At 43.0% G+C, this 24581-nt stretch overlaps 1 protein-coding gene across 5 annotated transcripts in view; it reads right to left on the bottom strand.

Moving 5' to 3' along the window:
- Nucleotides 1–3844: 3844 nt before the first annotated feature.
- The window catches only part of GATA5 (GATA binding protein 5), a 45311-nt gene continuing 24574 nt past the window's right edge, over nucleotides 3845–24581 (bottom strand). For 4 of the 5 annotated variants that reach the window (XM_061631066.1, XM_061631064.1, XM_061631063.1 and 1 more), the window contains 4 exons: nucleotides 9884–10024; nucleotides 8561–8648; nucleotides 7057–7181; nucleotides 3845–4685 (listed from right to left, as the gene is read on the bottom strand). In XM_061631066.1, the coding sequence (XP_061487050.1) occupies nucleotides 4530–4685; nucleotides 7057–7181; nucleotides 8561–8648; nucleotides 9884–10024 (510 nt within the window). In that variant the 3' untranslated portion in view covers nucleotides 3845–4529. The remainder of the gene's footprint in view (nucleotides 4686–7056; nucleotides 7182–8560; nucleotides 8649–9883; nucleotides 10025–24581) is intronic. The other variant, XM_061631067.1, reaches the window with a different exon arrangement.

Here is a 24581-nt window from a genome sequence, read left to right as displayed (position 1 = left end):
GCCACCAGCTGCCGCTGCATGTGTGTTAAGTGCGGCTCCCGTCTAGGTTAATCTTGGCTGGATGTTACTGGATGTTACCCACTTCCCAGTTTCCTCCTTTGCCCTGTACAGACTTTAGTGTAGTGGCCTTAAATCCCAATAATGGCTCCATAATTCACAAGTGGTCTCCTCTCCATAACCTCTCCCCTTTGGGACCGTGGGACACTGTGTGCATTCAACATCACAAAAACAAACTACATATTTCTCTTTGACAAGGGAAACAACCAGCACAGGAAGCCCTATACCAGTTTGTTTCCATAATAATGGGCGATTCCGGGACAACTTCCTGGTTATAAATAGCTATTGCTATATTGGAGCAAAATTACTGGACGCAAATGGTCACGATGAATTGATGACACTCCACCGCTCACGCCTCCGTCTCTCTCCCATTTTTGTTTTCATACAGGATTTCAACAATAGGTAAAAAACAGTGTTTGGGTCTCTATGAATTTCCTTGGAAATAATCTTGGAAAATTGTCACTTGTTTGCAGGAGCTGGCCTAGAAAGGAGCCGGAAGGCACTGAACATTAATATATTCGCTCTGCTTTTATTGAAAGCTGACAGATCCGAAAATTGGAGGGATCCCTTTCAAGAGTTGGAGGGATCTTTCAAGGTCAGGGAGTCCAACCACCTGCTCAGTGTGGAAGATCCAGGGATAGAGCATTCCCAACGGATAGATGTCTGCTATTTGCCTGAATACCTTTGGAGAGGGAGAGTCTATCAATCTCTAACCTCCTGTAGTTTAAACCCATCGGTATAGACCTAGTCCTGCCCTCTGCTATGTGGCAGGCCTTCAGGTATTTACAGTACCTGCCTGTCAGATTAGGTTTGGCTGATCTTTGAAGGAAAGAGCAAGGCTGAGGCCCAAAGCTACACTTGTAAACTCAAAATTAAGTTGCAAAAAACTGTAACCCTCTTTCTCTATAGCAATCTGTTCATCATGAAGAAGAGCCCTGCTGGATCAGACCAAAGTCTCATCTCGTCCAGCATTCTGTTCCCATAGTGGCCAAACAGATGTCTATGGGAAACCCACAAGAAGGACACAAGTGCAAACTCTCGATCATGTTCCCCAGTGACCAATTTGCAGAGGCAAATTGCTTTGGATACTACGCAATATTCACTCCTTTCTTACATTTATATCCTGCCTTGCTTTTGTCATGGAACCCAAGGTGGCCTACTTGTAGGAACTCCCCCATTCAGGCACTGGCCAGACCTAGACCTGCTTAACTTCATCAAGGTGGTGGCCTCATGTACCTTGCCTTCAGATCATATCCTGGGTGCACAATGTCACAAGTAGCCATTGAAACAGTTTTTCTCCATGTATCCCCTTTTAACACAACCCAGGTCAGTGGCCATCACTACATCTTAAGAACATCAGAAGAACCCTGCTGGATCAGGCCAGTGGCCCATCTAGTCCAGCATCCTGTTCTCACAGTGACCAACCAGATGCCTTTGGGAAGCCCGCAAGCATGATCTGAGTGCAGCAGGACTCTCTACTCCTGCTATTTCCAGCAACTGGTATTCAGAAGTATACTACCTCTGATTGTGAAGACGGAGCGTAGCCATTGTGGCAGCAAATCCCACAGTTTAATCATGTGCTGTATTCAGAGCTTGGAAAAGTTACTTTTTTGAACTACAACTCCCATCAGCCCAATCCAGTGGCCATGCTGGCTGGGGCTGATGGGAGTTGTATTTCAAAAAAGTAACTTCTCCAAGCTCTGGCTGTATTATGAAGTATTTGCCAGGTATCCCTGCCAAGTATGGTGGCTAACAACTATGGAGAAAGCCTTGTGGTTGTAGCACTAAAAATCTAAAAAGTGCTCTCTCTGGGTTCCCCATTATTATTTCTTTGGCATCAGCCAAAGACCTTTTATTTTCCCCAATCTTTTCAGACGTTTTAACCCTGACCCAAACCATTTTTGTTGTTTGTTGTGATGGATGCCCTGGCAAAATGCCCACCATTATGAAGGGTGGGGTATGCATGGCGGGTAGACTTGCTTACTGCAAAAGACTAACTATAGCTGTGCAGAGTTTTGCCAGTGAGAGCTAGGTCACCTGATGTCTCAAGTAAAGGACATATTTTGCCCTCACTTCAACAATTTCCCCAAGTTTAGAACTGTGGGAATGAATGGCAATCAGTACTTAACAATATAACTTAGAGCAGCCTTTCCCAACCAGTGTGCCTCCAGATGTTGTTGGACCACAACTCCCATCAGCCTCAGCCAGCATTGCCAATGATCAGGAAAGATGAGAATTATGGTCCAACAACACCTGGAGGCACACTGGTTGGGAAAGGCTGACTTAGAGAGATCTTGTTGTTAGAAAGGACAATCAGTTGGCTGGAGCCGAATGTGCTTGCTGTAGAAAAAAAGAAAGGAATATGGACACACTCTGTGTGTGCGCGCATGAGTGCGTGCGCACATGCACACCGCTGCTGGTTCAAAAGCATTCTGTCGACCTAACAGCCCAGTATTGATTTGAGTTCATTCTTTGTCAGCTAGCTGCTGCTTTTATCGATTTTTTGTTTTCCCCTAGCAATAACATTGATATTAATATTGATATTTTTAAAGGAAATATCAATAAATTTAAAGAAATATCAAATGAAAGGAAATCTTGATAAAATTATTGTTCTTAATATCTATATTTTAGAGGTATATTTTTTTTGAAACAAAATCCATTTTCAAAAATAGCCATGGCAAATCTCTACATAAAAATCTGATCCGCAACAATAGAGTATAATTGCATTAAAGGAAAATTTGGTACCAAATCTGAATTGGACGGAATGATGGCACATCCCTAGTGTGTGTGCATGGGCGGATGCTATGTGCACATATGTGGCTTTGAGCTCACTCGCCACTGGCAACCCCCAGAAGGTTACCCATGAAGGAACGCAACCCCAGGGCTGGAAAAGGTTCCCCACCTCTGATTTATATAGAGGAAAGGGGAACACGCGGAAGAATAATTGGAATGGGGGGCCCTGCCCTGGTCACAAGCCCCTGGTGATCTCCACTGCCACCACCATGGGCTTCTTTTGGGAGGAAGGGTAGGATCTAAATTTAATTTTAAAATGAAGCCTGTTCCTATTCGGTGAGTTTGGCTTGAATTTGGGTGTGTGTGGGTGCGCGCATGCGTGCCTGTCTGTGTGTGTATTTGGGTAGGGGGTAAGTGGCTAAAGCACTTGTCTTCTGCATTTTCGGATGTGGGAATATAGAAAGTGGTGTGTGTATGTGTGGAATTCATTGGTACTCCCCTCAGCTACTGACTACTCGTTTTAAATTGCCCAGAATGCCCTGGAAAACAGTACATCACAACACAGGACCATTCCAAGGAGCATTCAGGGGGGAAATGGTGGCCCTTGAGCTGCATGGCCCCATTCTGGGCTCCGCTTCTTAGTCATGCTATAGAGCAGAGATGGGGAACCTTCCTCAGTCTGAGGGCCACACTTCCTTCTGAGTCATCTTCTGGGGGCCACACGCTAGTGGTAGGTGGACAGAGGAATAAAAGTGATTTTTACCTTAGTACAGTGTGTGAGCTCCTTTCCACTCACACTCACCCATTTTCCATCCAGAGAACCAAGAAGGGTCATCAGAGTTCAGGGACTCATTGCAGCCAGGTAAATACAGGCACGGACAATGCAAAGCAGGCCCAGCGAGGGGTGCAACTCAGGAAGGTGTGTGGGTTAAGGAGAGCCCCAAGGACTAGAAAGAGAGAGCCTGGACAGCCACATTTAGCCCCTGACGCTCAGATAACCCAATCCTTACTACAGCATGATGGGCTGCTGGGAGACTGGAAACGCAGTTCAAGAGAGTTTCGACATGTGATTTATTTTTAAATGGTGATAAATTAGACACTCCAGAAGCTAACACACTGTTAGGATGATTTTTTTTTAATACAAAACAGCAAATGTTTCAAAACAGGTTCCCCCCCTTCTCTCCTCTTTGCCTTGCCACCATCAATAAACATTAGGAAGGCAAGACTATTTACATTTTAATAAAATTAAGTTACTTGGTGCCACATTCTGTTATAGTCTTTATTGGGAAGTGGAGTAAAATTGCACACAGGGGAGCCATAAAAAGAGGTGGGGGGCGAAATCACTGTGAACAAAGCATAGATTCTGAGATTTATTTCTTTAAAATGGATCAGAGGGAAGACATAGACCTCCTTCCCAAGAACACAGGTCCCAATTTCTCCTGCTTTCGATTGGCATGGGTAAGAGTTAAAAAATGTTTCAGAGAGGAAGAAGCACCCGAAGAGAGTCTGATGTGTCAAGAAGGTGGCAATTGGCCATACTCAACTGGTGTTCAAATGATGTGGCCTCCATGGAAAAAAAGAAACCAGCGTTTAGAAAACACAGAACTGCGCTGATTTCAGGAAACCTCTCAGACCCAAACTACTAGGGCAGGAAGGTCCTTTTATCCATCGACGTCAGAGGAGCAACAGGCTCTTCAGCAGAGTGTTTTCATTTTTTTAAAAAATGGAAGACTAGTTTCTTAGGCCAGTGCCAAGGCGCACCACGAGTCTTGGCGAAGGGGGACCCTTAGTCCTGACTGCTGGGGCATGGTGGCTGAAGAGAAGGCATAGTCCTCTGGCTCGTACTTGAACTGGGTGTGGCTATCAGTCAGTGCCTCTTCAGATTGGCTTGGACCCTATGAGGATTTGCAACAACAACAACAATAATAACTGGACTTGTCATCATCATCAAAGGCTTATTTTCTAGGACATTGGTTATTTAATTTTGCAGCAAAGTTATGTGACTTATAAGCTGAAGTCAAGTCAGATCTCCACTCTTCCTGATCCCTGAAGCTCCTGGCCACATTTACCAAGGATGGAGAACTGGTGGCCCTCCATATGTTGTTGGACTAGAGTCCCCATCACCCCTGAACATTGGCCACGTTGGCTGCGACAACATGGATGGGAGCTGGAGTTCAACAACATCTAAAGCAGGAGTGGGCCCACCCACCCGATCTCCTCCCCTCTCCCCTTCCTCTCTACCCCTACCCTTTCTTCCCTTCTCTCCCGGTTCCCTCTCCTCTGCCTCCCTGCCCCTCCCTCAGGTCAGTTTTCCCTTTCCTAAGCATGATTATACAGGAGTAAATCCCGCTGAACTCAAAAAGCATGCGAATGATAAAACCTGTCCTCTCCTCTTCCTCCCTCCTATCCCTTCCCCCTTGCCCCTTCCTTTCCCTTCCTTTGCCCCTCCATTCCCCCATGGTCAGTTTTATCTATCCTAAGCATGATTGCATGTGAGTATATCCCACTGAACTCAATAAATATGCAAATGATCGAACCTGTCCTCCTCCCCTCTGCCCTTCCTCCCCCCCCCTCCCCCATGGTCAGTTTCACCTATCCTAATCATGCTTGCAGGGGAGTAAATCCCATTGAACTCAATGAGCATGCAAATGATCAATCCATTCTCAGCAAACTTGCACAGCATCCCATTTCTTACCTTCCAGATTAAAAAACAGAGAAATTCACTAATAGGCAAAAAAAACCCTTGCGGTTTAAGAATGTACCTATAGCCAACAGATTTTCTATCAAACTTTAAAAAGCAGGGAAATTGGGCACCTATAGTGAATGCACTAGGGGAGCAGAAACCTGACCTCTCTGAGATATTGTACTGCCCTATAAATTTATAAAAATGCAAACACCATTTGGGTTGGTCTTTCACAGTCTAATCCACTTCCTGTGGAGCTTGGAAGAATTTGGTAACAAGTGCCTCTGAGCATATGATGAGTGGTGGCAACACCTGCAATCAGCCCAATTAACAATCATGCAATCAGACGTGTGCTGTGCTGATCTTGTTTTAAGCAGAGAGGAAGCAACAATATTAAGACAGTTTATATTTGATTTATTTTGCAATTTTAATGAAGTTTCCTATAGTAAATCATTTTCTTTTGCTTCTATTTCTGTGAATATGTGACGTACAGCAACACTTTGCATAATTTACACTAAAAATACTCCAAAAACAATTGTGGAATAATGGCAATGACTATTCTGCAAAATAGTCTCCAATGGACACAAGGAGTGTCTCAGTTTGCATAAGATAAAACAGTGGGGGTAAAATTTATTATAGCAAAATTCTAGGTGTGCTCTATGGTTTTAATTGACAATGCCCACCCTTCCTTAAATGGGGTGGTTTAAGGACAGCAGGCTGAACACATGCATCTTGGGCAGGCCAAGTTTGTTTTTTCCAACAGCTAGATACAATTATATTGTACCATTGTATTTTATCATACTGTGTTTTAACTGTTTGTACGTCACCTAGAGTGGCCATTGGCCAGATAGGCGACACAGAAATTAAATTTATTATATTTATTATTTATTTACAGTGCTTGAGTACCAACATATTGTAATCAGTCTAATTCTACATCATACTGCAGGTTCAGATTCAACTGTTCACACACCCAAAACAGAAATAGAACATAACCTCCAGTTTGAAACACAAAAGGCTGTCTTCACCATCATATGCCATTGACCAATAGACGGCTTTGAAATGAATAAAAATAAATTTGACACAGATTTCTACGATGAATAATGAGAGAAATATAATTTTCTTGGTTAGATTCTCTGTAGAAACAGTAGTAACACAGGAAAGAAGCAAATTAAGAACACCAACAAACATACAAAAATGCAGGTGTTGCCCCCACTCACCATATGCTCAGAGATACATGTTACCAAATTCCTCCAGCTACACAGGAAGTGGATTGGACTGTGAAAGACCAACCCAAATTGTGTTTGCATTTTGACAAATTTGCAGGGCAGTACAATATCAGAGAGGAGGTCAGGTCTCCTGCTCCCCTGGTGCATTCACTATAGGTGCCCAATTTCCCTGTTTTTAAAGTTTGATAGAAATATCTGTTGGCTATAGGTACATTCTTAAATCGCAAGGTTTTTTTTTGCCTATTAGTGAATATTGAGATATACGCTACAGGGAACCTATTCCAGGATCACACAGAGGAGGGGGGCTATAAATAATGAGAATGTGTCAGGCACACTGCAGTTTCTGTTGTACTTTACCTGGGAACCTGAGACAATGGATTGTCCTGGATATTGCGATGTTACAGTGGGTTCCGTTTTTAAAGTGACGGTGCTTTCAGAATTTGTGATGGAGGAAGGGGAATTGGTGGTTGAAGTCGTGGACCCTGGAAGTTAACAGTTTCACAAATTTATACATTAATGGAAGTATGAGGCAGAAGCAGATCACATTTTTGTAGCTGCCTTCTAGTTATCACCCAGATGACTTATTCATATTTCTGTCTCCTTCAAAACTTCTCACATCCACACACAACCAAACCTTTGCTTCAGTTTTAGGTGTGGGGAATCTTCAGGCCCAGAGGCTGAATGTGGCTCTCCAGACCTATGCCTCTGGCCCTCATGACTCTCCCTAAGCAACACCTTACTTCAAACCACGCTCCTCACCAGCCCTCCTCCACATCTTACTTGAGCACTTTTGCCTAGCTGGAATTTTCCTTGAACTGTGGCAATGTCTCTTACTTCCTAGAAGAAAGTGTTTCTGTGTGCATGTGTGTGCATTGATGTATGAAGAGAAACCTCTGTGGCTAGCAGCACCTTGAAAGTTTGGACTAAAACCTGGAGCAGATTCACTGCCCCACTGACACTGGAGCCACCAGGCTCCACTGGCAAGAATGTAGCCACCTGTACAAAGGTAACAATAACATCTATTGCTATAACCATTTTTGTCTCTGGCGCTCCCTACCACTGCATGTGGCCCCCAGAAGGTTCCCCACAACAAAATGTGGCCCTCAGGCTGAAATCAGTCCCCTACTCCTGTTCTGTTGTACTATTAACAGCGCTCAGTTCACTAAGTTCTGATCCTTTCGTAGCCAGAATGGAACCATCCATGCAGTCTTGGGGGAACCCTGAGGTTTTCACAAATAGAAAATACTTATGCTTTTTCCCCCCTAAAAGAGGGGGCACCAAACAGCCAAACAAGGAGTGAATATGCTCAGTGGGTACTCACTCTTGGGTTGGGGGGCAGTGAAAAACAGGGGTGGGGGTGGAATGGAGCTTCCTGGAAAAGGGCATGGCTGGCTGGGACTCTGATGAGAAGCCCTCAATAGCATAACGTTGTGTTGCAGGTTTCACATGTCTATGTCTATATACACAGTCTTTGTTTTTTAATTGTCATGCTTCAAGCTCACCTTCACCCTTGAGAGGTTTTTTTTTTAAAAAAACAACTATTACCCTTTGCTATTGCTGCTGAGGGTCTGGCTAGTTGGTTAGCAGAGTCATGTGAAATCATTCCTTGGACTGCAGCTCTACAGACTGTAAGTTTTGGCAGGGGTGGGGGGAAGATGAAGGTTAAAAAAACCCCACCCCCCTCTTAGCTGAACTGGAGACCACAGGAAAGAGAGATCACCGCAAAAACCAGACAGAGCATGCTTCCTTTTCGTGTCTCTTTCCTCCATGGTCTCCTCAGTGTAGCAGTTTAGATTGTTAGCTCTTTGGAGCAGCACGGCACATGCACAATGATGACATATATTATTCTACAAATTGATACCTGTTGAGGATTTGCCTTTGGTGATGTTTTTTGGTTTCCTCTTCCTTGTCTGGATGCTTTCCTTTTTCATTGCCAGAGGTCTTGGTACCTTGACATCAAGAAGGGCAACAATCGTCAATACTGGTTTAGATGTGCATTTCAATACTACACACACACACTAACTTTTCTCTTTATAGTCACTGCATTTGCGCAATGATGTCCTTGTCCTTCACAGGGCTTTATTTTTCTCATTGGCAGTCCTTGGCTAGTAGATGCACAAGACACAATATTTTGAGAACTTCATGACAGATATATATTTCCTCTAGTTTCCTTCCGACACTAATGGGTTAGGAGGAACAACCATGGGTGAAGAGTACTTTTATCTCTTGGACAAGGAGAGTCTTCAGTCTCTGGGGCAGATGAAGTCTGGGTCCATGTTTTCAAAAGCTGAAAGGCATAAGGAGGAGACCCTCTCCTGCAGAGTGTAGTGACTGATTGAGTATATTTTTAGTGGTTACATTTATATCCCACTTTTCCTCCAAGGAGCTCAAGGTGGCATACATGCTACTCCTTCTCTCCATCTTATCCTCACAACAACCCTGTGAAGTTGGTTAGGCTGAGAGATAGTGACTGGGCCAAGGTCACCCAGTGGTCTTCATGCCCAAGTGAGGATTTGAACCCTGGTTTCCCAGGCCTTAGTCCAACACTCTAATCACTACACCACACTGGAACCCCACATAGTTGTGGTGCGCTCTCTCCAGGAAGGCTTGCCTGGGCCTAACAATCTCAACTGTTTGGCACCAGTAAAGTCATTTTTCTTTTCCAGGGATTTGGGCAGCAATACAGGCCAGGTATATCACATTGCTTTTTAGTGCCCTCTCTGGAGGAAGTGGTGCATCTTGTGGTTGGGTAAAAGGGTTTCACGATTTTTATTTTATTTTATTGCAGCTGGACATGAATGTGTTGCTTTTTCAGAGCTTGGAAAAGTTACTTTTTTGAACTACAACTCCCATCAGCCCTAGGCAACATGGCCACTGGATTAGGCTGATGGGAGCTGTAGTTCAAAAAAGTAACTTTTCCAAGCTCTGCTAATACAGATTTATTTTCATGTATTGTACTTGGTTTTGCATATCATTTCTGGTAGTCGCTTCAGGCAATGGAGGCTGGTGGCTGCGATGTCTGTGGGGTGGTGGAATCCACTCTGGGTTTTAGTCCAAACTTTAGTCCAGATTCACTGCACCATGGACATTGGAGCCACCAGCCTTCACTGGCTTCGGGACTCTGTGTGGGAAAACAGAGACAGATACAGACAATAAAATAAATAAAAGCTCTACTCGGGCTTACAAACCAACTCCGTACCCCATGGAGTTTCATGTATAATCCACATGCATTGCAGACCGGCTCCCCTTCTGCATTCCGTCTCCAGAGTGTTGTGTTGGTTGTGTGGCAGTTAGTGCAGCAGAGACCAGCCCGTCTAGACGAGGACTGAAAATGAAGAAAAATAAATATGTTCAGTGTATGGGAGTGCAGAATCTTGGGATGGGGGGAGGTGGAAGGGGAGGCAGAGAGAAATTACAGTTGCATCACGCAGGAAGCAGTATCAACCCATTTCCTGGATGATGAAGCACTGATGCAATATCAAAGATAACAAAACTCATTGTTAAGTAACAGGCATGGGCAAATCTTTTCAGTTGCTCTCATTTTTCCAGTCTTAAGTTCAATTCTCCACATTTCCACACCTGACTATAATTTCTTTTTAAAAAAATCCTCCCAAAAATTGATCACTATTTTAGTATGAATTTCTCCTTAATATACACATTTTATCAGTTTTTGCCTTATATAAACATTTTTGCAAAGCAATCTTCCAAAATATAATGCATTTTCTATGTTATTTTCGCTAATATATGCATTTACATGTATATTTTATCCTAGTGCATGCATTTGTACATACATTCCTTAGGTGGAGAACTGCACTGAAAATGCTGGAGGTGCAAATTTTGAAGGATGGCTGCACTCCAGTTTGTGTATTCTTTTGGAAAGTGCAAATTATGTAAGTTTGCCTTTACATGCAAGCTGAAGTGAATTTCTCCCCCATCCCTAGGAAGCAAGAAGGTTTTGCTAAGGTCATTCCCTCCATTTCCAATGTCCCAGCTGTGGGTGTTCCTCATGTAGCCTAAACAGCACAATCCATACACACATACACAAAGGCAGCTATCAGTAGGCTTGGGGGAACCCAAAAGTCTGTGTGTGTGTGTGAGAGAGAGAGAGAACCTCAAAACAGAGAAAGAGAGAGAGAGAATCTCAAAACAGTGCAATGTGACTCAGTGCTCAGTGGGAACATATTGTTCCTGGTGTTGCAAGGAGGGTTAGAATTGGAATGTGCAGGTGGGGTGGCATAGAATGGGATGCTCTGGAGGACCACATGGCTGGTTGGCATTGTAAACAAGAGCACCCCATTATGCAACATTTTGTAGCAACTGCCACTATGTCCCTTATATTTGCATTTTTTAAAAAAACTTTAGGAGTGTCCTTCTAATCCCAGTGAAGTTAAATAGATTTTTGCCAGAAAAGATATTTCAGGACACAGAACAAGAATAGCCAAAGAATTTTAAAAGAAAGAGGGGTCACTTTAGGAAGTAAGACAGACAGAACGTAAGAATCAGATCAGGCCAGCAGCCCATCTAGTCCAACGTCCTGTTCTCACAGTGGCCAACCAGTTGTCTGTGAAAAGCCCGCAGGCAGGACCTGAGTGCACGAGTGCTCTTCCCACTTGTGCTTCCCAGGTACTACTGGTTTGGCCACTGACAGCCCTACCCTCCCTTGATTTGTCTAGCTCCCTTTTAAAGCCGTTCAAGTTGACAGCCATCACTAGAACTTGTGGTAGTGAATTCTATAGCTTATCAATGTGCTGTTGAAGAACTTTCTTTTGTCTGTCCTGAATGTCTGTCAACATTCAGATTCATTGCATGGCCCTGAATTCTAGTATTATGAGAGTAGAAAACTTTTCCACTATCCAACTTTTCCACACCATGCATAATTTCATACATCTCTACCATGTCCCCTGATTCTCATCTTTCCCCCCTAAACTAAAAGCCCCCAAATGTTGTAACTTTGCCTCTTAGTGGAATTGCTCCAGTCCCTTGATAATTTCAGAAGCTTTCCCAGCATACAACATCCTCTTTAGCTGTGGCAACCAGAACTATACACAGGATTCCAAGTGTTTTTCCACCACAGATTTGTATAATGGCATTTTCATATTGGCAGTTCTGCTTTGAATCCCTTTCTTCATGATCAGTTTGTTGTTATATGCCTTCAAGTCGAACAGAACCACCCTGTTCAAATCTTGTAAGTTCAGATCTGTGTCTTCCTTTATGGCATCAATCCATCTCTTATTTGGTCTTCCTTTTTTTCCTACTCCCTTCTGTTTTCCCCAGCATTATTGTCTTTTCTAGTGAATCATGTCTTCTCATTATGTGTCCAAAGTATGATAACCTGTTTCATCATTTTAGCTTCTAGTGATAGTTCTGGTTTAATTTGTTCTAACATCCAATTAGTGGTCTTTTTCGCAGTCCATGGTATGTATAAAGCTCTTCTCCAACACCACATTTCAAATGAGTTTATTTTTCTCTTATCCGCTTGTTTCACTGTCCAACATCCATACACAGAGATCGGGAATACCATGATCTGAATGATCCTGACTTTAGTGTTCAATGATAGACTTTGCATTTGAGGACCTTTTCTAGTTCTCTCACAGCTGCCCTCCCCAGTCCTAGCCTTCTTCCGATTTCTTGACTATTGTCTCCATTTTGGTTAATGACTGTGCCAAGGTATTGATAATCTTTGACAAGTTCAATGTCCTTGTTGTCAACTTTAAAGTTGCATAAATCTTCTGTTGTCATTACTTTAGTCTTCTTAATGTTCAGCTGTAGTCCTGCTTTTGTGCTTTCCTCTTTAACTGTCAACAGCATTCCTTTCAAATCAGAGTAAGCCCCATTGAATTCAATACTTCTGAGTAGACATGGTTAGGACTGTGCTGCTATGGTTATGTTTATCATACAACAATTTGCTTTCTTGTAGTTTCCATAATGTATTAAGACTCTATCCATGACAGCATTTTTCAACATGCGGAAAACATACGTAGCATGCAAAGAAGTTTGTTTTAATCTGGGAGGTCTTTGGGCCCATCCATAACTTCTTTTAATCTGCAAACCCCTTGTGTATCCATTAATTCACCAGCATCCATATGATGTTCCCCACCAGTTTGAACTTTCTCCTGGTTAAATCCGCACTTCCCCTACCCTACTATAAACCGATTATTTTTTCTGTTCTGATTATTAACTGCTCTAACCTCAGTAGTGAGGACGTCTTTCCCCACTTTTTAATATTATGGGCGGATGATGCTAGATCCCACCCTCTGTCCATGCCTCTTCCTTCTCCCTTACAGTTCATTCCTGCTTCCAGTACTGAATGGGGTAGTTCCTCCTTCTGGCTTCTGTAGCTGTATCACAATGATTTTTTTTAAAACCCTTTTGCAATCAAAGGTAAAATCAAATGTTTAATGAATAATATTTCCACTTAAAAGCTATTTTACTCTGTGTTTTCAATGAATTGTTTGTGTAATATCGCAAAATATAACCAGGTTAAATAAGGAGGTTTTTAACTGAACTTCCTTGGGCTGATAGGGTAAAGGGGGGGAGGAAAGGAGCAAGCTCTGGTACTTTAATGTGGCATTGATCCTGCAGCCAATCCAGCAGCAGGCAAAGCCTCTCTTTTTCTGCCCAACAGATGATGGGGATGGGAGGGGGAGCCAAACATACCAAAAGCCAAAAATCAGGGAACCAGAGGAAGAGGAGATCAGCTTCTCTCCCTCCAGGAAGCCATTTCTTTCTCTCTGTCTCTGTGAGGGCATGCACTGTAAGTTGTGTTCTTTTCTTCTGAGCCTGAAACTGATTAATCTCGGTCCTCCCTTTGCTAATTTCAAACTGAATGACAGACGATCTCTTGCTTTCTCCCAAGGAGGGCAGTGAAGGATCTAATACAACTCCGGAGGAGGAGGCGTGAATGGTGGGTGCACTGGGGAGAAGAAAAGCCCTTTCAAAACAGTAACAGCAGAAGATAGTAGGAAAGAATCGAACATGGAAAGGGATTTGCCTCCCAGTTTGACAAATGTAATGGAATCAAGAGTAACCAGTGGCTCCCATCCTTAGCATACACTATGTTATATGTAACAGCCCAGATGTTTATTTTGCTTGCACTGGGGGGGGGGAATTCCATTAACTTTGCCCTTTTGCACATCCACAAACCTGTGCATGCATGGTAATTGAAAACAGTTTCTGTGCTCTTCTGAAAAAGGCTGCAAAAAGCAAATGATTGTTATGGACCAATCACTGAAAAGGGGTGGACTTAGGGGAGGGGCTAATGCTAAAGCGATTTAGATTTTTTAAAAAGCCTACAAATATGGATGTTTGAAAATTGGGTTTTCACAATAGAAATCCGACCACAAACAGGACACATATGGATCTCGAGGCCACGAAGTGAATATGAAAAATAGACCTTCCTCTTTCAACAAGCCTTTTAAGTAGAGACCTTATCCCAGTCTGTGTCTGTGTTGGAATTGCTTTTAAAGATGTTTTTAAAGCTTTTAAAAAATATGTTTTTAAAGCTGTTTTGTTTTATTATAGTTCAAAGTCTGTTTTTAAGATGCTTTAGAGTGTTAGTGTTTCTGTTTGCTGCCCTGGGTTCCTACTGGGAAGAAGGGTGGGATATAAATGTAATAAATAAATAAATAAAATAATGAACTTCCACCACTCCAGTCTTTGACACCCATTGCATTTGATCGCAATTCACTGAACTTGTTTTGGTCATGGCCCCCATACTAACTTGCCTAAGTCCACATGGTTTCAGAAATAATGCAGCAACCTTCCTCATAGGATTGTTGTGTAAACAAATATAGTAAAGTTTATAATACAATGCAAGAATTAAGATTGCTAGAAGAACATGGATGGGCCACTGGGGATCCCTGAGCTAGATCTCTCATCATTACCAACTAAGGTAATTTTCTCCAGCCCCTGGTGCCTTCTTTAAGGTATGTTCAAACATATGCCTATACTTGTGTTCATGAAGAAAATTAAAACAGTAGCCTCTCTGTTGCCCCCCTTGTACTTTTAAGAACTTCAAAATGAGAAAGTGCTAAGAGTTAGAATTATGGAACCCACCTTGTTTCAGTGCTATTTCTCTGCCCTAAACAGAGAGAGAGAAAATATGACTGCTACATACAGTCAGAAGTCCCACATGAAGTTTGTATTCTCTAGTAGTGTAGTGACAACTTCAGAAGTACAGGGTCCCTTCATGATATTCACACCCCCCACAGCCACGCCCCCAGGATTCTTCTGCAATTACAAACTTACAGAACCAGAATAAAACTGCTGTGTGCATAGCCTCCCCCTGCCCCCAAATCTCTCTCTATGGGGCCTAAATGTTGCCAGAAACCTTTTGACTTTAAGAATTCTGAAATAAATAAGTGTGAGACTAGGATCTGGGAGACCATGCAGCTCACTTCTCACTTACCCTAGGAGCCAATCAGCACGCAAGGAGAGGCATGTGTTAGCTACTGAGAAGAGTGTTCTCAGTGACAGACTCACCCACTTCCACTCTGATTTGCTCCAATCAGCATGAAAGGACAAGGGTGCACACTTTCCTCTTTCAACAAGCCTTTTAAGTTGCAACCTATCCCAGTCTGCATCTGTGTTGGAATTCTTTTTGATATTTTTTAAAAACAATATGTTTTTAACGCTTTTTAAAAAGATGCCTTTAAAGCTTTTTTTAAAAAAGGTTTTTAAAGTTGTTTTGTTTTAATGTACTATAAGGTCTGTTTTTATAATGTTTTAAAGTGTTTTTATTGCTTTTGTTTGCCGCCCTGGGCTGCTGCTGGGAGGAAGAGCGGGATATAAATCAAATACTACTACTACTGATGATGATTAGCCAAGTGAGAAGACTCTTCTCAGTGGCTAACACACTCCCCTTTCATGTTAATTGGCTTATATATAGGGAACCTGCTCTTAAAAATTAAGGATCTACACCCCCTTGAGACCCTGGATGACTACACTCCTGGCTGTTGATTGTCTGTACAGATGCCAGCATGGGAATGAGATGACTGGATTTGTCCTTGTTAAAAATAACTACTGGCATGCTAGTTTTGTGTGTAAAAGACTTTTTGAGAAAATATCCAGGGAGCTTGCAGTCTAATCAAGTACAGGCCTGAAGCAGATACAACATGTGGCAGATTGCTTGTTCCAGCTCTCACTTCAGGTGCTTCAATAATACTTCTTAGCCTTAAAGTATCAGTCCTTCAAGATCACCATCCAATTGCCCTGGAAGCTGTGTACGCTATGAAGAATTCCATATCTGTTTACTTTGCTATTAAAAACTTGAACCCACAAATGATGAATTAAGTGAAGGGAGCAGGAATGAAAACAAGAAGCCTTGCAAAGATCGTAGCCAGGACTGGCATTTCAGGAAGATGGATGGGGTGACATGTTATAGCGTTCTGGTTGCAGAGACAATCCCCAAGTTGTGCCCACATGCTAGGATTGCTCACTTCTCTGCCGTGGACTAGTTCATGACTGCTTGCAGACGATTAAAACTTTAAAAGGTCTTTCTAGATGCTATGACAAATTGCACAGTGGCGCACACGTTTCCTTGGTCACCTCGCCCAGAATGCCTGGCTCTGAGAAAGACACCTGTGGCACTTTCTCTCAGTCCAAGTGCTGGAAGGAGCAGAGAAGCCACCAAAACTGTACACATGATTTTTTTTAGGGGGGGGAGGAGGAAAGTGGCACTGCCACCACTAAGAGGATTGAGGGATGGGGGGGGCATCAGCTGGACTGCACGGAGGGCCCCTGAAGTCTGGTGCTGGCTCTGTGAAAATGCTCTTTGTTCAATTCCCAGACAAGCCCCTGCATATGGGAAAAGAGGGGCCACACCTTTAGGAAGTGATAGAGCGCATGCTATGCATGCAAAGAGAAGGTCCAGGGTTCAGTGTCTGACATCTCCAGGCAGGGCCGGGAGAGACCCTGATCTGAAATCATGGAGAGCTTCTGCTAATCATGGTAGTCAATCCTGAGCTAGATGAACCAGTGATCTGACTTGGTGCAAGGCAGCTCCATAAACATTCCCTAAAACTTCCTAGTTCATTTTGGGGTGTTGCAAAATTAGTGGGATGTGATAAAGCACAATGCAGGATACTTTGAACAGTACAAAAAGCACTTTTATACATGCTATTTTTCTTTCTCTTAAAAAGGAATCTTATTAAATAGAAGCTGTGCCATTACACATTTGAGAGGACTGTAATACTATTAGGAAACTTTTATTTTGCATTATAAACCCCTTCGGCATGCCACGTTTAGCAGCAGCAACAGTTTACAAAATCCTTATACTGCAGTCCTCAACAAGATTTTTTTTCTTAAAAAATCCTCTGTGATCAAGATAATGAGAAAAGCCTGAATAGATCATAATATTATTATTGTTAATTAAATAAAATCAGGTAAGACTGTAAGGATTACTGAGATACTGCTTGCAAATGGAACAAACAGTCCTGTATGGTAGGCTACCATTATGATCCTCAGTCATAGCGCAGAGGTAGGTCCCAGAGGCAAAAAGAAAATGACTTTCCTGGAAGTGACTTTTCAGATCTGGGCCCTACCCTTTAGCACAAACATGCATTTGGGAGCCCACTTTTTTTTACCATATATATGTAGAATAATAGTGCTGCTGTTGTAAGGCACCCTAAGTCAGGCTGTAACCAGGGTCGTGGTTATCCAGGCTCTCAAGGGGTTTTAGACCCCTTACTTTTTTGGGAGTAGAGTCCCAGCAGGGTCCCTATGTCTCCTGCATCCTACAAGCCAATCAGCATAAAAGCGGAGTGGGTTGTCACTGAGAAGAGTTTCCTATCGTGCTCTCTTGTCCTTTCCTGCCAATCAGAGAGAATCAGAGTGAAAGTAAGACTCTTTTCAGTAGCTAACACACTCCCCTTTCATGCATATTGGTCTAGGGACGTCTGTTGTTGTAGGAGAAGGCAATAACTAGGATCTCATTCTCAACCCAGCAGTAAAAAAAAGGGAGGGCATGGCTGTGACTATCATATAGGGACCCTGCACTTCTGAATTTGCCACGGCGCTACTGGCCGTCACCTAGTAGTACAAGGACAGTAGTGTAAGTAGTGCAAGTGCAAGTAGTGCAAGGGCAGTCAACACAATGTCTCCTCTACATGTTGTCGGACTCCAGCTCCCATCAGCCCAAGACAGCATAGCCAATGGTCAAGGACATTAGGCAGTTTAAGGCGACAGCCTCAGGTGTCAGATGCTGGGGGGTTGGGAGTGGTCACAGGGTGGTCAAAGGACAAAGAAGTGTGCCACATGGCCTGCACCCCTTAAACTAGACTGCTGAGGCGAATGGATACTACCCCATGATCAGTGTTGAAACAAAATTCATGGAATGGAAGGGGCGCCATCTTATCCTTTCCCTAAGGCACCAAAACGTCTTGGTCTGGCCCTGATCAAGGAGGACAGGAGTGGCAGTCCAGCAACATGTGGAGGGCCACAGATTAAGGCTACCTAGTGAGTTCACAGCAGAGTTTAAATTTGGCCAAGAGGCTTCCTAGTTCACAGCCTAGTTTTAAAATATGGTACATTAGCCCTAAAGGAAGAGAGCTACTCTTCTAGGAGAGAGACAGTTGGTACAGTCTTTTTCTCCAACATTTGGCATTTGAGGTAAAAGACAAAGTTAGGTCTATTTGGGTTGTCAGGAAGGGAGGGATGCACATCACATTTGTTGCAAATGTTCCAGCAGTTGTGTTTTGTTTTAAGAGAAAGTGAATTCCTTCCAATTCCAGGCTTTCTTCACAGACTTTTGACCTTGGCTAGGAAGTGGTTGACTTCAACATTGCGCCCCACAGTATTTGTTTATACAAAACCAGACTAAGCCCTTAAAACAGAAAGTCCATCTGTGTTCAACAGCCAAATGCAGCTGATAAGCTTTCAGTATCATGGACTTTGCAATGCATTTCATGTTGAACTAAGTTGAAGAGAGTTCCAGACTCACAAGAACTCAAGCTATACATGATACCAGGAGTGTAGTTGTCCAGGGTCTCAGGGGGTCTTAGACCCCTCACAGAGGTACAGTTCCCAGAGTTCCCTGGGGGGCTGATTGACTCTGAGAGTTGTAGCTCTGTGAGAATAGGAGTCTCCTAACAACTCTCAACACCCTTCACAAATGACACTTTCCAGGATTCTTTGGGGGAATCCATGACTGTTTAAAGCAGTATGATACTGCTTTCAATGTCTAGTGCAGATGGGGCCAAAAAGAGTACATCTGTTGATTTGTACAGCTCAGCTATTGTGTACACAGTTGTACACTGGTTCAGTGTAACATGCTGAGCTTGGAAAAGTTACTTTTTTGAACTACAACTCCCATCAGCCCAATCCAGTGGCCATGCTGGCTGGGGCTGATGGGAGTTGTAGTTTAAAAAAGTAACTTTTCCAAGCTCTGGTTCTACCTCCAGTGTCAGTGGCAGTAAGCCTTGGAAGCCCTTGTGGCATACAAACAGTATGTAAATCAACAAATAATCAAACAATAATACCAGTTCACAGCCATTCTGGTGAGTAGCCACAGATAGCTTTATCCTCCACCAGTTTGTCTCATCCGGTCTAATAAACAGAGTTGAAATCCTGGCAAGATGGAAGTGCCGTGAGTGAGCAGTTCCCATGGTCAGGGAAATATCAGTTGCTTGTTCTGGATGGGGTTGTGCTCCCTCTGGTAGTGTAGTGGCCAATTCAGAAGTGCAGGGTCCCTTCATGGCCCCTCCCCCTTTTTTACTGTGGGGTTGTTAATGCCTTCTCCCTCAACAACAGATGTCCCTAGTAGCCAATAAGCATGAAAGGGGAGAGTGCTAGCTATTTGAAAGAGTCTTCTCAGTGGCTGACTCACCTCCGTTTACTCTGTTTGGCTCCAGTCACTGGGAAAGAGAGCTATGCTAGTCAGGCGGTATAAAAATCTAATAAATAAATAATAAATAAAGGGAAAGGAATCATGTTGGAAGACTCTTCTCAGTGGCTAACACACTCATGCTGATTGGCTCATAGGATGCTGGAGACATAGGGACCCTGCTGGGGCCCTACTCCCAAAAAAGTAAGGAGTCTAAGCCCTCCCTCCAAAATCTCAGATGACTACACACCTGACTCCCTCTGAAGAAGCAGTTATGCCATCTGAGGGCACTTTGGGATTCCAGCTGTACTGTTTAAGGCTTAGGTTACATTGATGGCCAGGTGGGCCTTGTCAGCTGCAACCTTTCCTGGATCAGGTTGGCTTGGCTATGGTGGTTCACATTTTTATGCTGTAAACCGCCCAGAGAGCTTCGGCTATTGGGTGGTATAGAAATATAATTAATAATAATAATAAATAAATAAATTGGTAATCTTGAGGATAAGGTCACTGTAATGTGCTCTATATTAGCCTACCCTCCAGGCCAGTTCAGATGCTGTAGCTGGTGCAGAATTCTGCAGCCCGATTGCGATGGGATGTTGGCTACTGACAACATTTAAAGCCTGTGTTGAGGGAGCTGCACCAGCTGCCAGCACACAACTGAGCTATCTTCAGGGTCTTACTATTAACACATAAAGTCTCAAGCAACCTGGGACCAGTGCACTTTTTAAAAAACCATCTTGTTCCTTCTTCTCCTTCCCAATCTTTGTGATCAAAAGAGGAACTGCTCAAGTTGCAGGAAGCCAGATTTCTACTGGACATCAGGAAAAACTTCCTAACTGTTAGAGCCATACGACAATGGAATTTGGGGGTACTCCTGGACTCAGCTTTGAGCCTGGAGGCCCAGGTTTCTGCTGTTGCCGGGAGTGCCTTTGCTCAATTAATATTAGTTTGCCAACTGCACCCGTTCCTTGACCTGTCTGACTTGACTACAGTGCACACACCTTAGTTACATCCCGATTAGACTACTGTAACGCGCTCTACATAGGGCTGCCTTTGAAGACTGCTCGGAAACTTAAATTGGTACAAAGAGCTGCAGCCAGAATGTTAACTGGAGCTGGGCTCAGGGAACACACAACCCCTTTGTTGTACCAGCTCCACTGGCTGCCAATATGTTTCTGGGCACAATTCAAAGTGCTGGTTTTGTCCTATAAAGCCTTATACGGCTTAGGTCCAGGTTATCTGTTAGATCGTATCTCCCCCTATGATCCTGCCCGGACTCTGAGATCATCCGGTGAGGCCTTATTTTCTACTCCTTCTTTTTCACAAGTTTCTCTTGTAAAGACACAAAATATGGCTTTTTCGCTGGCTGCCCCCAGATTGTGGAATTCCCTCCCCAGTGAATTAGGATTAGCTTCCTCACTTCTTTCCTTCCGTGCTAAGGTGAAGACGATCCCATTCAGACGGGCTTTTAATTGAATTGGTAATTAACTCTTACCTTGTATTTGATTTAATTCATTTTAACTATTTTAATTCTGTATATTTACTGTTTTAACTCTTCATGATTATTTTTGTAAGCCGCCCTGGGTTCTTTGGAAAAAGGGCGGGGTATAAATATTTTAAATAAATAAATAATAAATAAATAAAATTACCTAGAGAGGTAGTGGGCTCTCCGACACTGGAGGCATTCAAGAGGCAGCTGGACAGCCATCTGTCGGGAATGCTTTGATTTAGATTCCTGCATTGAGCAGGGGGTTGGACTTGATGGCCTGATAGGCCCGTTCCAACTCTACTATTCTATGATTCAATGAAATTGCTTGCAAAAATGTGTACATTACTCAAAACTGCATACAAAAATGTATTTGTTAGGAGAATTTTCAATGAAAACACTGAATTATTTGAATGAGGATTTAAAAAAAAGGAATGTGGAGAACGGAATTTAATATTGGAAAAATGAGAAACTGAGTGAACCAAAACTGGCAGATCCTTCCTTCCCTACCTAAAGGCTTTTATGGGGTCAAGGAGTATCAGTTGATAAATAAGCTGAGGAAGCTACATTGGCTACTGCAGCTGCCCTTCTCTGCCATTTTCCTCTTTAGGTGTAGCTGGGTGGTAGCATGGCTGAATCCCTACCTGCTAGCTGCTGGAGTCACCAGTTCAAGACCTACTGTGGGCTAGGGATGAACAAATATGTCAGTTTTGGTTTCTTTAGTTTACCACACTTCTACATTTGTTTGTGGGTTGTTCTTTTTAAGTCGTCATGAAAAATTGTAGCATTTTACATATTTTGTGTACATTTTGCCTAATATACACATTTTGCAAGCAGTTTTTTCCTAATAAAATGCATTTTCTATATTTTCACCAATGAATGTGTTTTTATGCACACATTCCCCTAATATAATGCATTTTTGTACACCCTTTTGGTTGAAGAACTGCACTGCAAAATTCAGAGCAGTGCAAATTTCAAAGGATTGCTGCATTTTGGTTCATGTATGGTTTTGGGTAGGTTCATATTAGGTAGGTTCATATTAGTATGCAAACCAAATTTCTCCCCCCTCTCTACTGTGAACTCTTCCCTGGTAGCAACTGGCTATAGTTAAAAAGGTCTATAAACTATATCTGCAGGGCAAAAGCTCCGATTCTTTGTGCGCTGATAACATTGCTGCTGTAAGTTTTGCAAAATGCTCTGTATATGCACAGCTCTTTCTTTTCTTTTTTGCAAACTTTCTTTTTTTATAAGTGCAGGCTTTAAAATCATGTGACTGTTGTTCTTTTCCCTGCCCCCATGCATATACTGCAGTGTTTTGCTTTTGCTTTTCACATTTGGGGGTCCAATTTTGAGTTTCATAAAGGAAACCTAAACTTTCAAAATGCATGCCCATCCTGCAGATTAAATCTGCAAAACTCTGACAAGAAGCAACTTGTCCACATTTGAATTTAACAACTTCTCCTAATTTTATACTCTTGTGTGTGTCCCCCCTTTGCTGTTACTCAAGTAAAGCTTCAACCTCTCCCTTCACTTGTTTAGCCTGCATAGTACACACGATACATTTAAAGCACATTTTGCCCCCCAGAAGCATCATGGAGGTTAAAATTTCCATCACCCTTAACAAACTACAGTTCACAGGATTCTTTGAAGATGGAAAATGTGCTTTAAATGTAGGGAATAGATCTCCAATGGCAGAAAAAGTGTTGATTTGTCCTTGGGATTCCAAAGGTATTTCCCATGACCTTCAGCTGGCTTTTTTGGATAAAAGCTATCAGAGCCCGAGATACGTAGTATTGCTAAGGAACAGACTAGACATTGTGGTGATGGGTGAGTGTATCTATTCAAACTTGGAATTTGCCCTAATCAAGGTAGAAAAAGGGTGAGAATGTGGGAGAGTTGTCCAATTCTAACAGCAACAGTGTATGCAGGTGGGGATGGAGAGGCCTCTTTCATTACTGCTGCTTTGCCTCCTCAAAGGCTGTGAGCACACTAGTTGCCTACAGCAAAGCGTTTCTATTGGCCACACCTGGAGGGGCAACGGGTTGATCGGGCAATCAGTTGCGACATCTCTTCAAAGCAATTTTTTAAAAAAACCACTTGAGCTGATCCAACCAGGTTTATGGTAAAGAGAGGTGGGGTTTGACTAACAAGTGCCTCTGTTTCAAAAGAAGAGAGGTGGAGATGCACTGGAACCGGCAGAACAGTGAGTGTGTCTACCCTTGGCCTCTCTCTACAAGTGCTTTTTCTCCAAATTGAGCATGCTTCTAGCATGAGAGTTTGGCTGAGAACAAAAGTGTCTTGGGAGGATTAATTCTGCACCCATTTCCCTGTGTGTTTTTTAAAGGGACGTTCTTGGGGTGTTCACACATTACATTTGAATGTACAATCTGTGTTCACAAATAGCTGAGCTGTATATTAGCAAAGTGATTTGTAGGGAGAGTGCTATTGCACAGATCCTGCTTGTGGGCTTCCTATAGGCCTCTGGTTAGCCACTGTGAGAACAGAATGCTGGACTACATAGGCCTTCAGCCTGTTCCAGCAAGATTGTGCTTCTGGCTGTGAGCAAGACATTTCTGTGCTATTGCAATCTGGCAGGCACCTTTCCTTGTGCAAAAATGAGGAAAGCCCTCTGCCTTGTGCATGAACATCCACTCATTTTGAAAAGAGCCTCAGAATATAAGCAGCACCTCACTGGATCAGAGTCACAGTTTACACACACACAATATATCAGAAACATCCAGGAAGCACATTCATCAGAAGAGGAGGGCAAAAGCTCTCTCATATTTGTTCCCGAGCAACTGGTACTTAGAGGTATACTGCCTTGAACATCGAGGTTCCTTTTGCCTATCAGACTAGCAGTAAAAGAGAGAGAAGCAAGTGCTCAGAAGAAATCAATCTACCAAACCAGCATTTCAACACTGTGCAGTCCTGACCACAGCACTGTTTATTCATTTCTATACTGTACAATATATCTATGCAGTGTATAGAAGGTGAGTTAAAACCAAAACAACCTAACAAATACAATCATGCGCAATACGTCAAAGAAGCAGAAATACAAAAAATGGTGGGGCCATCAGACATGAAGCTGATAAAAGTGATGAAGTCATTTCCTAAGAAGGCTTGTTGAAGTAACCATATTTTAAGTTGGTGCCTGGCATCATTACAGGTGATGCCAACTTGATTTCACTAGGAAGAAAACTCCATAGCCCCAATATGCCACAAGCAGAGAGAATGTACTACTACTACAGAGGAGGGAAACCTCACACCCAAATGTGGCCCTCAAGGCCTTTCACTGTGGCCCTCAGAATTCTGTCCAGGCCACACCCCCTCACTGCCTTGCTGTGCACCCTCCTCTAGTGACTTAATTTGGCTAGAATGTGTCCTTGAACTGTAGCATCACCTCTGGCTTGCCTGGATGGAAGATGGTATGTGGCCCCTGGAAGGTTGCTTATGAGGAAATGTGGCCCTTGGACTTAAAAATGCCCACTCCACACCTAAAAGCTCCAGAAGTGACATTAAAGACAAAGGCAGGGGGAATTGTCTAGTAAAACAAAAGCCAACTTGGGATTAGCCAAA

Source organism: Rhineura floridana, chromosome 6, assembly GCF_030035675.1.
Source record: "Rhineura floridana isolate rRhiFlo1 chromosome 6, rRhiFlo1.hap2, whole genome shotgun sequence".
Classification (NCBI taxonomy): domain Eukaryota; kingdom Metazoa; phylum Chordata; class Lepidosauria; order Squamata; family Rhineuridae; genus Rhineura; species Rhineura floridana.
Note: the sequence above shows the minus strand (reverse complement) of the source record. Positions and strands in the feature narration are given on the sequence as shown.